At 36.1% G+C, this 12,535-nt stretch overlaps 1 protein-coding gene across 1 annotated transcript in view; it reads left to right on the top strand.

Annotated features, from left to right (window-relative positions):
* Positions 1–12,535, top strand: part of sorcs3a (sortilin related VPS10 domain containing receptor 3a) — a 287,711-nt gene that overhangs the window by 267,155 nt on the left and 8,021 nt on the right. The window contains exons 19-24 of the mRNA XM_053477444.1: positions 2,542–2,728; positions 4,800–4,933; positions 6,377–6,500; positions 7,016–7,132; positions 10,966–11,093; positions 12,333–12,432. Coding sequence (XP_053333419.1) covers positions 2,542–2,728; positions 4,800–4,933; positions 6,377–6,500; positions 7,016–7,132; positions 10,966–11,093; positions 12,333–12,432 — 790 coding nt within the window. The remainder of the gene's footprint in view (positions 1–2,541; positions 2,729–4,799; positions 4,934–6,376; positions 6,501–7,015; positions 7,133–10,965; positions 11,094–12,332; positions 12,433–12,535) is intronic.

Genomic DNA, 12,535 nt, shown 5'->3' on the forward strand with positions numbered 1-12,535 from the left:
AATGGGCTACAAGACCATCAGCTAGAAGCTTGGTGAGAAGGAGACAACTGCTGGAGCGATTATTTACAAATGGAAGAAATACAAAGTAACTATTAATGGCTCTAAATGCAAGATTTCACATCATGGACTAAGAATAATCATAAGAAAAATGAGGGACCAGCCCAGGACTACACGGGAGGAGCTTGTGAGTGATCTCAAGGCATTTGGGAGCATAGTCACCGAACAAACCATTGGTAACACAATACGCCTGCATGGATTGAAATCCTTCAGCGCAGCAAGGCTTCCCCTCCTCAAGAAGACACATGTACAGATCCATCTAAGGTTTGCCAATGAACAGAGAAAAATTGGGATGAACTACTGTGGTCAGATGAAACCAAAATTAAGCTCTTTGCCATCAACCCGACTTTCGGAGTAAGAAAAATGCTGACTATGACACTAAGAACACCACAGTCCCTATAGTCAAGCACGGAGGTGGAAACATTATGCTTTGGGGCTGTTTCTCTGCTAAAGGTACAGATTGACTTTGCTGCACTGAGGAGCCAATGGATGAGGCCATGTGTTGTAAAATTTTGAATTAGCACCTCCTGAAGATGGGTTGTGGATGGGTCTTCCAGCATGAAAATGACCCCAAACGTACTGCCAAGGCAACTAAAGAGTGGCTCAAGGATAAGCACATTAAGGTCATGGAGTGGTCTAGCCAGTCATTAGACCTTAATCCAATAGAAATGTGATGGAGAAAGCTGTAACTTCAAGTTGCCAAGCAACAGGCAAGAAACCTTAAACATTTAGAAAAAATCTGTAAAGAATAGTGGATCAAAATGCATCCCAAGATGTGTGCAAATCTGGTAAACAACTACAAGAAACATCTTCTCACTGTGTTTTCCATCAAGAGTTTCTCTACCAAGTACTAAGTCATGTTTTGCTTGGGGATCAAATACTTATTTTTCTCATTGAAATGCAACTTAATTTATACCATTTGTATTATGTGCTTTTTCTGGATTTTTGCTTGATATTCTGTCTCAATCCTTTAACAAAAACCTATGATAAAAATTATAGACCCTTATAGGCTAACTTAGAAAATCTGTAGGGGATCAAATACTTATTTCCCTCATTGTAAATGAAGTAAAACATGGAATAAACAAATAGACATTAAACCTTAAGTTTGCTTTAAAAACAAAAACTAAAAGTGGCTCCCTTTTTTTTCTTGCAGACATGCTTGCATCTCGCACAAAATGCAAAAAAAAAAAACTTAAGCAAACAAGTTCATGGACGTCGTGCAGCCTATACTGTACACATTTACATTGTATTTGCAAGGCGGCTTTTGGTTCAGCTCGGTTTGGTCATTTGCAAGCTGAAAATGCTTTGCTTGCTTGAGAGAAATTCTCGCAAAATTTAAGTTCTTAAGGCGAAAATTCTTCAGCCGAAAAGGTACCACTGTGTCTTGCTTGTATAATTTGTGAATGGCTGCTGTAACATTACACTTTCCATGTTACAGTCTTCAATAAAGACCTTCTATCTGTTCATCCATCCATCTAGATAAATCATATTGCTCAAATCATATTGTGGAAATACAGTATAGGCTTTGTAAATTTCCAAATACGAGTGGTGTTGCAAAGAATCAAAGTAAGAACTGTTTCCACAGAACTTTTTGGATCAACATTTTCAGCTCTAAACAGCAGAGCAAACTGTGCAGCTCCTGACTAATTTCTTGAGCGCAGCTTGGCTTATAAACTCTGTGACAATCTAAGGCAGCTAAACATGCATTCCCTGTGCCACCCCATATCAGTGACAGCAATGAAATATCAATTTAAATTTCTTTCATCTATCAGTTTCATTCTGCCACTTGAAATGGCATTTCGCAGCTACATTAAGACAGTTTATTCCATTAAAACGAGGTAATGGAGGAGCTGTAGACCTATTGTAGCAGCATGTGCTCTGGCTGTGATTAAAATACAAACCATATGTGAGATCTAATGGCTAGTTAGTGTGGAAGTGAAAGGCTTATTTAGTTAAAAGGATTTATGCAATGATATACAGTGTTAATGAATATTAATGAATATCAAAATGGTCAGCACATCTGCTTGCATGGAAATCAACCCCTTCACCTCTTTGTGAGCCCAATCTTTATTTGTGCCATTCCAAAATTGAAAAAAGGTCACTTTTTGGTATCAGAAATAATAATGTAAATGTTGTAAAAATACATGGGAAGAGCACATTGAAACTCTAAAATGTGTAGTTGGGAAAATGAGCTCCAGGTTTGCCAACATATCCTAAGGGATTAAACACAGATAAAAATTCATTTATTTATTTTATTTGTAACCACTTCATTACCTGATACAGATTACAAATGCTTATTTGATGCAACACCATAAATCTCCATATATTTTGAAATCCTCATGACCGTTTCTGCTCAGATGAGTGCCAGAGTAGCCAGATAAGGACAGAGGTGTGCACACAAATTGGAAACTGATGACATAAGCTTCCCAAAATGCCTGACCTTTTAAGCAATGGAAGATTAACCATACTCTGCATGGTCCACAGGGAGACTCGATGAGGACGAATATCCAGTTGGACTTTGGGGATGGGACGACAGTGTCCTACTCTAACCTCAGCTGGACGGGGGAGGGTATCAGACATGTGTACCACAGCACAGGAATCTTCCGTGTCACTGCCATCGCTGAGAACAGCCTGGGAACTGACTCCAGCTCCCTGTACCTGCACGTGACATGTAAGTCAACAGCACACACACACATTGCACTACAAATGTATTTGTTATGTAATATAATGATATGAATGTAAGTAAGTTAAGTCACACAATGCATTTCTTTTCAAGTATTTCAGCCTATTACAGGGATAAGTAATTTGGAGAAAATACTGTGTATGGAACCTTCCATGTAATATGATATTTTCTTTTTATTCTATATACAATATTTATTCTATATGTTCTCGAGTTATAATAATCTCTGGGTTATATTGCGATAGCTCCAAAGAGGAGACAATACATTTTACCAATTGAGGAGTTAATTTGTCAACAGCACGACAACAGCACCGGTATAGCAATTTCACAAGGTTTATATTAATGTTTTTCTGTTAATATGTTCGTGTTTCTTAGGTGTACCAGCCCTACAATTCTTTAAAAAAAAAATTTGTAAATATAAAGAAGTGTTCTGTGTAAAGATTTAAACTTTTTGTTTTCAAGTCATGAACTGTGACAACTGCCTTTAACATCACTTGATGAAGTAATTACCACATTACATTTTTCCTCCTGGTTTAATTGTGTCTTTTTTAACATGTTTCTTAATGCTTAGATGTCATGATACATTTTACATAACAATACTAATAGTGATATTAATAATTTGCTGCCACAACTCTACAATAATAGACTAATAAATAAATAAAAGCATAGATTTCATTTTTCACCCTAAAGTAAAGCTCAACCACCAAATCACTTACTAAAGGGCTTATTTACAAAACTTCAAAAGACAACAGCGGGCCAATGGAAGATGAAGTTATAGCATTTCGCAACATTTTACACTGTTACAATAAAAACAATTTTCAAAAAATGATCTTCTTAAACAATGACCATCAATTGACATGTGAGTAGTACAAGCTAAGGTGACATAATGCTTTAAAAAGTTATGACATATTCTTGGTTGACTTTATTAAAACATAAAAAAATTAAAGTAAAAATAAACTTTATTCGATTTTTTAGGCTCAAATCATGAATGTCCTATGTCCATTTATGTAGACATTTATAATTTAATGTAATTTATTCAGAAAGGAACATTGATCAAGAAGGTCATTGATATACTGTAAGTGTGTTCTGTCTCTTGTACCACTTTTAGAAGACCGTTGTCTCAAGTCTCAATACACCTCTTTGGAAAACATACACACTATATCACAGCACTCCGTTATTGATTGAAAATAATGATTGATATTTTTAATTTCAGCAGTATGAACTTTTTGTTATTTGTAAGTGGAAGCAGATGGTGGAGACTAAGTGGCAAGCTGTGTTTACTCGAAATATCCAAAAGGTGATGCAAGGTGTTTCAACCAATGAATCTCATACAAACTTACAGGAATGTATAGGCAGCAATATACGATGTTACCTGTAGCTAAGATGTTATGCCCACACATTTGTTATTTCTTTTTGACCATGATGTTAGTGTTTTTCTTTTTTTTTTTTTACTTAAGTGATACCTGAATTTTTTTTAACATAATTTTTATTTAATAACAAAAAATAAACTAAATGAATATATATTTTTTTGTTATTAAATGGTTTAAAAAGCCAAGTAAGAGAAATTCTGGAAGGTTACCACTTGTTTTATTTTCCTGGGTTATATTCTGTTATGTGCATATCCAGTGTACAAGTTTGAAAAACTATACGATTGTACAGCTTGTTTCATTGGGTGAGGTTCTCTGTGGTTTAAATGAATCTGAACTGAACATGCTTGTTTATATATCGGGGAATAGAACTAACTACTTTGGACCTATTGTTTGCTCACCAACTATAAGCATTATCCCAAGCAAGTAATGTGCTATAAATGAGGCATGCAGTATAACATCCCTCCAGTAGGGTCTCTATGGTGGACTATGAGACTATGGCCTATGATGGCACAGTCTTATTATTGTAGATTTTTACCCACATGGATTAAAGATGTTACTGGAATTCCAAATGAATGACTTGTATGTTGGGAATAAATACAGATTAAAGAAAAACCCATACAAAAACTTTTTGGCACCCCCACAGAGTCATGATGTTTAAGGCATCCAGATTAATACGAGTGTTTGTGTTTCAGCTCCTGTTGAGCATGTCCAGTTGCTGTCTCCTTTTGTGGTCATTAAGAACAAGGAAGTGAACTTGACTGCTTTAGTCTGGCCTTCTCACTTTCGAACTCTCACCTACTTCTGGTGGCTGGGGAACAACACAGAGGTACAATCAGCTCCCTCTTAATTACCCTTTTTCTGCCTCATTCTGATTAACTTGAAATAATTAGAGACCGCATGCTGCTTTTTAAACTAATTTTGTCATTAAGTAAGCCATATGGAAAATCTTTAACACACTCATTTTAGTTTACACAACATATATTATCCATTTGCAAATACAAAAGAAGAGCAGGGGGTCAGGAAGCAAGAGATAATGGGCAGCAGACTTTTCAGTCAAAAAATGGCCTCGACCATGGCAGTGGAGGAATGACAGACCTTTTCCAATAATGATATTTAATAATAACATGTTGTATATGCAAATCATACCAGCAGAAGAGGTATGTTATTAGGTAACATCATTTTACTTAGACTAAAATGTATGTAGAATTTGTTTTAAATAGGGATGGGTTGTTAATTATGTTGTACCATTTTCACTCCTGCTATACAAGAGCCCAATTACCTACTTTTCAAATTTGCTAATATAATAGCAACTGGTATGCATATTACGTATGTCAGCATGCTAGAAATTCCGAATGATGACATACAGTATATGCACACCAGTTTGCTATTATATTAGCAAATTTAAAAATTAGGTAATTAGGCCAGTGTTTGGCAGGAGTGAAAATATTACGACGTAATAAACCGCACCGGCTTGTGTGGAAGAAATCCAAATAGGCAGCTTTTTTTTTTCCTTTGTTTACATTTTTAGAAATATTATGCTTTAAAGTTTTTGTTGTTGCTTTAGGAGTGGTGGTTTAATATTCTCCAACATGGTCTCAATACATCTAAAACCAATTCACATACTTGTGCATGGATGGAATAGTATCTATTTATCTACTGTATTTATCTACTGTATCCATCAGATCTGCTTTAAAATGCTGTTTAAAAAAAGATTTTAAGTAAATGCTTTTCAATAATTTTACTCTGTGTTTTCTCTCACTATTTGTTTTGTTTTATGAGCAAGATTTATTTAAGCAATATAACACTAGAGAGAGTGCTGTTGTACTGAATATCAGCACAGCTGAGGGACAAAAGGGAGCAGCCTGAGTGCAAACATTATCACAGCCGTGCTGATATCCAGTGCAACACCAAGAGACCTCAAGTGTTGTACTTCATTTATACTACAGTTTCACAAACACCATTGGACTACCAGAACTAACTAACCATAGCTGGCAGAACTAGTGAAGAGCTGGTGACCAGCAGTTAGTGTAATTAACAGGGGTGAAAATAGTTTTAAATTATTACTGGTACTATGTAGCCAAAAGGTGAGGAGAATAAACCAAAGAAGTGGTAAACAATTGTAAAAAGCCTATTTCTTTTTTAGCATGGTGACAATGCTAATGGAATATGTAATTTTTTTCAGCATTTGGTCTTGAGATGGCAAATAAAGCAATTTAAAAAACTAACTGTTAAAATATATTTTATACTAAGTGATTGTTTTTCTTGCCAGCCAATGATCACTTTAGAGAGCAGTATATCCTACGTGTTTCCTGCGGAAGGGACGTACACCGTAACGGTGCAGGTCTCATCGTCCAACCTCATACTTCAAGACACCAAACAAATCGTTGTGCAAGGTGACTGATTCGTTTTCCAAAAAATAATTATAAATTGAAAGGTTAAAACTGGTTAGGTGTAGAAGTCTAATGATTCTGCTGTGTCTCTTTTAGTGAACTGTAAACTCTTTTCAAAACCATAAAACCTATATTCTCAATAATTTTAACAATGCACTAGGGTTGAATTTTGTGTTGCATAGATGCGTAGAATATGTTTTAAAAAATAGATAGCTGGACTTTATTCAATAATTAAGGTTGCTTATCCTTCCTAACAAGGGTACCCCTTTCATATACGTACACACTGGAATAGATTTCCGCATAAGGGTTCTCCTCAAATAACCCTTTTTTCTATCATTTCTAACAGAGTTCTTTTTGTGAATCCTATCATACAGTGTCTTAGATACATGTAAATCTTTTAATGTTGTTCAGTAATGAGATCTTTAATAAAGCAGAGCAATTTAGCTGTAAAAAATGAGACGCCATATGGGAGTGCAAAATTAATCTCTCTTCTCTCTTACATTTTCTCTCTGTGACAGGATACTTTAAATCCTTGCTTTTATCTTTTTCTCCAAATCTGGACGAGGCCAACCCTGACATTCCGGAGTGGAGGCACGATGTAGGCAGGATAATTAAAAAGGCTGTGCTCCAAGTAAGTGTGAATCTGCTACACTCTGCTCACTTGGTCATTCTCTGTTTCTGGAGAATCTTGTACTTTGATTCCTGCTTCTCCAGCATTCACTGTTTAAAAAAAAAAGCTGAAACAGCTTCTCTCTCTCTCTCTCTCTCTCTCTCTCTCTCTCTCTCTCTATCTTCCTCTTTCTCTTCCTATTTGGCATGCCCTAGTTTATCACCACAGGTAGGCAGATGAATACCTCACTCCAGAGACAGGCAGATGATTACAAATGTGTCTTTTCCCGAGGATGAAAAGAGCTTTCACGCGGAGTAAATCTTAAGCAGCATCCGTAGTTAATGCAAATGTCAGTTGCCGCACTCTGTTCATGCTTGAGCTCCAGTTCTGTATGAAGAGCCTAGATCCTTGTTCATAAAGATAATGAGCTGAATGGGAAGCAGGAGTGGAAAAGAGCTGGACGAGAGGTGCTAATGGAATTATATGCAATCAACCCGGTATTGAACACGCCAGTGCACACGTTTTTTTGTATTTTTTGGTATCTCAGCCTGTGCAAACATGCTGATACACACAGAACCTGCAAATCACAAAAAAGTGATATCTGAATTGCAGGAACAGGATATAACAGCATGAAGGGTGTGAGATTAAGTCAGGGTATGAGTTAGGAGGTGTGTAAATGTTACTTGCAGTAGGTTTGGATTTCTGGTGTCTATGAGCTAGGTCTTATTATAAAATGGTGCTTTTGAATTCACAAATCTGATTAGTCTGGTTAAAATGTGTTGATTAAGTTTCTATAACAGCATTGCTTGCTGTAAATCAAATCATGGTTTTATATTTGTACTTGTCTCTTACATGTTTCTATAGCAACTTAGCTTGCAAAAAAATCTTTTTTAACAAAAACATACAGATCATTGCAGGACACAAGGATCTATTAATTATTAAAATATAAAATAAGTCACTATTGACAGTTTATGGAAAAAGTTTCGGCAGTTTGCTGGTCTGGAGCATTCAGGTGTGTTAACACAATGCCAAGGGGAAAAACAAAAACAATGATCTTGCTTTTTTGATGTTGCTTTACATCAATAAACCACTTCCAAACAATTTGAAGTTCAATGTCATACAGTTTCAAAGATTATTTAAAATAATTCAAGATCTTCTCAGGAGCGTATGTCCCAGCACATTCACTGCAAGGTTAGACCGCCCAGTGCTAAGAGAAATGCACAAAACTCAAGATCTACATCTCAGACCCTACAGGCCTCACTGAGCATGTTATATATAAAAACCATTCCTGCACAATTTGAAGAAGACTGAACAAGTACTGTTTGGTTGGAAGGGTTGCCAGGAGAAACAACTTCTGTCTGACGTTTGGCCTTAACGCTCAGAACCATGCTTGGGAAAACCAAACAGCATTTCAGCAAAAATTACCTCATACACACCATCAGGCACAGCAGTGGTGGGGTGATGATTGGGTGGGGGTTATGATTTGGCACCATTGTTGAACCCAACTCTTAAGTTTACTTTAAACAAAATCCCTGTTGTCACAGTTGATGGCCTTGCACCCCATGATTTGTCTTTAATGCTAGATAAAATTTCCTCTTCTTTAAATTTCTTTATCCGTCTGTGCCACATTGCTCTTGTCAATGGTCTCATCTCCGTAAACATTCTGGAGCAATCCCAGAGGGAAATTGCTTAACCAGGCAGGGAGATCTACAGTACTCTACCAACACTAACAATTTGAACAACCTAGGGTTGTTAATAAAATAAGGACAATATGGAATACCAAAAATATTTACAAAACATTTTTGGTATTGCATATTTGGTCACAAACACAACTAAAATGCAGTGGGTTTTAAAAATTACAAGTTGTCAGGGATAACCCCTAGAAGGTGCCTTGCACCCAGAGATCTGTTTTGTAAAATTGGTGTTGTGTTTAACCAGTGTTTCGGCGTTATGCCTGTTACCATAGTTCCTGTTTTTCTAGTTCGTTGTATTACTGCTGTTTTGGTTTTGTCATAGTTTCTAAGTGTGTTCTTTCATAGTTCCATGGTTAGAATATGTTTGTTTTTGATACGTTTTCATAATTAAAGAACTTCAACGCCTTCACCTCTGCGTTATGCCTCATCTGGAACTACACCACAATCATGACACAAGTGAATTTTGCATGATAGGCCCTCATTAATTTAAAGCAATTATAAACCAGCCTTAACATTGCATACTTTTTTTCTTGAATAGATTTACTAGGAATTTTTTTTTTTAATGGCATGACCCTCACCTTAACCTTTAAGTTTTTTATACAATTCAAATGAGGATTCATTTGCATATGAATTTTCCTATTATTGGAAATCACTATTTAAAATGTAACCGGTTGAATACTGTACATACAGTCATAGTTTACACTTGAACCTCTGACACAGTGTATACTTCGGGATCTTATTATTAGATTTTCTACATTTATTTTGAAGGCTTTATCCACACCTTAAAAGCAGGGTTATTTTCTTATTTTCATAGGCATGTGCAAAGAGGCTTTTATACAGGTAATGGCAAACAGTCATAGCAAAATGCTAAATTAAGGTTTATAAGCTAGCAATGGCTAGAAATAGGGGCAGTGGTAGCTCAGCGGTACTCAGTTACTGATCGTAAGGTTGGTGGCATATCAAGGCTGACTTTGGCTCTGACCCCAGCTATCCTGGGATATGTGAAGAAAGAATTTCACTGTGCAGTAATGCATGTGTGACTAGCAAGAGCTTAACCTTACAATGGTCAGTAAAATAACCAATAAGAAATGACAATCGAGGTTTTTATCAACACACTAAGTAAAAGACTGCAATATCATCAAGAGTAGAACAAGACTTTGTAGATAACTGCTCAAAGTTTCAACACAGCGAAGAGTGTCCTCAACTGGCAGGTAGTAGGAATGTCCTTAATGTGTGTAACAATCGTATTACATTCTCCCAGCTCTGAATGTGCCTCATGGGTCAAAATGATTTTTTTTTATGACAATGGATCCCTTTTAACATTCCAGGATATTAGCAAGAGAACTCATAATCCACACCACTGAACTGTGGCTTAGAAAGAGAATTTGTGGCCCGGTGCCTGAGGGCTAAATTTCTGAACTTACATGAGTGCTCAGATCAGCTTTTAGAAGGATTTGATAAATCAAGAACTGAATGTAGAGCAGCCTCTGCTCTGTGAGAGAGAGATGGATAGATCAGCCAGCACCCAGGCTGATGGCCTTTACCAGCAGGTTAAATTCAGATCATTTGCAGCACTGGCTTTCATTTCCTCTCCGTGCTAATGGGAGAACTCTGTGTGTTACGAAGGTGATTATGTCCTTTCGTGGCCTCAGGGGCTGTTCTTCGCTTGCCACCATGTAACATAATTACCTTGTGCCCAAGCAGCATATTCCACCATGTGGAGAAGTACTTATACCATTTACACTGAAATGTTGAGTGAATGTACCTCCAGAAGAGGAACTAGGAAAAAGTCATCACCCTCCTCCACGCTACTCAAAAAAAAAAAAACTTGGATTTTCTGAATTGCATATTAAAATTCAGGATTTCTACTCAAAACACACATTTTCCTACCTAGTGTAAATATTTAATTACTGTGACATATTAAATAATGTATAATTGCCAATTATTTTGCAAAGTCAAGATAATTTAGATCAAGTATTTTTGTCGTCTTCATATGCTGTCATTTCTCAGGAACATGAACCACGTTCGTTTTCCATGAGGTGTAAATAGATGTAATAATATCATTTTGTAATATTTTTTTTGGGAAAGAATATGATAGAGACTAATGTTTAAATGCTGTATCTACTGTATTTTCACATCCTCTCCCTTTTTTTTTTATAGATAGCCGATATTCCTGCTGAACAGCTCCTGGTAGCAGTATACCCAGGACTTCCAACAGCTGCTGAGCTTTTCCTGCTTCCCAGCAAGAATCAGTCAGACAACAGGAAAGGGAATGAGGAGGATCTTGAGCAGGTCAAAACTATACAAACATTCATAAATATATGTATCAATGTATTCGCCAGAACCTCTTCTAACATCTTCTAAAACTGACTCTTTCTAACTTAATTTGATTCAACTCATCCTTATGGGAATAAATCTGTTTTATTATTTGGAATGTGCCATTTTGTTTTTTTTTCCCCTGATAGGTCCTTTGTCATATTTTGAACTTCAGTGTTTTTTCATACAAAAAAAATTATATATTAAACAAAAATACTATGATATTTAAAATGACAAAATTTATGTAATGCCCAAAATCTTTCAGCACCAAACATTAATTTACAGGTAAATGAAATGAAACCCTCTAGGTTAAATTAAAGGAATGGGAACAACTGTTTTACTGTGACAGGCTACAAAGTGCCCAAAGATATAGTTAAAGAATTATTTTTAGTTTTTATTGATCATTTAGATTATTTAATTTATGTAACAATCCCAGCAGCAACCTCATTTCCCCTCTTATCTGTTCCAACCACTCAGCATTCAGCATCATAAATATAATAATCATCATCCTGATCAACCATTCGTCATCATTTGCACCTGTTCTTACTAGTTTACACCTTACATTTTTACGCTTGATTGATTCATAGGTCACTGGTCAGTGAGAGCCCAAAAAATTCATTTAGAAGACCTGGAGAACTATTCCTCAAAATTACTAAAAATATAGAAGAAAGTCTGAAGCTTAGGAAGAATATGAATAAACACTGGGTGGCTCAAGACTTTTGCATAGTACTGTATGTACATATTTTTGCATAGTACTGTATGTACATATTTTTGCATAGTACTGTATGTACATATTTTAGTGTGTTGCAGAACTATAGATTATTTAATTTTCTTCAAATGCTCTAATACAGAAAACAGATACTGTTACTCTAATTAGGTGGGTTTTAACTATTCCAACATACAGTACTGTACAGGGCTATAACAAATGTCTATGTTTTGCCATGGTCATTACATGATCTGCCAACCCAAAAAAAAAAAAAAAAGCTTGAGTTGCCTGCACAGCCCTTAATCTCACAAAACACCTCTGGAATAACCCTATACTATGGCTCTGACTGCACCCCAGGTCTCACTTATTTTTGTGGTTGATAGAGTACAAATCCTCCGATGCTGACTCCAAAATCTAAAAGGGAAGACTTTAAAGTGTGTAGGTTACTATGTCTGTGTTTAACTCATGTATTTATTGTTTTTGTAATGAGTGTCATACCTGTTCCACAGATTTCAGAAATTCTCTCCAATGCATTGAACCAGAACTTGGTAGAATTTGAGCTGAAACCAGGATCCGGAGTCATAGTTTACATCACACAGCTAACATTAGGTAGGACCGATTCTGTTTTGTCTTATTATTGGACACATGTTATAGTAAAATATTTTCATATGCCTTGGCTCATTAGCCCTACATATATTTATGTACTGTATGT

This window comes from Clarias gariepinus, chromosome 18, assembly GCF_024256425.1.
Source record: "Clarias gariepinus isolate MV-2021 ecotype Netherlands chromosome 18, CGAR_prim_01v2, whole genome shotgun sequence".
Lineage (NCBI taxonomy): Eukaryota > Metazoa > Chordata > Actinopteri > Siluriformes > Clariidae > Clarias > Clarias gariepinus.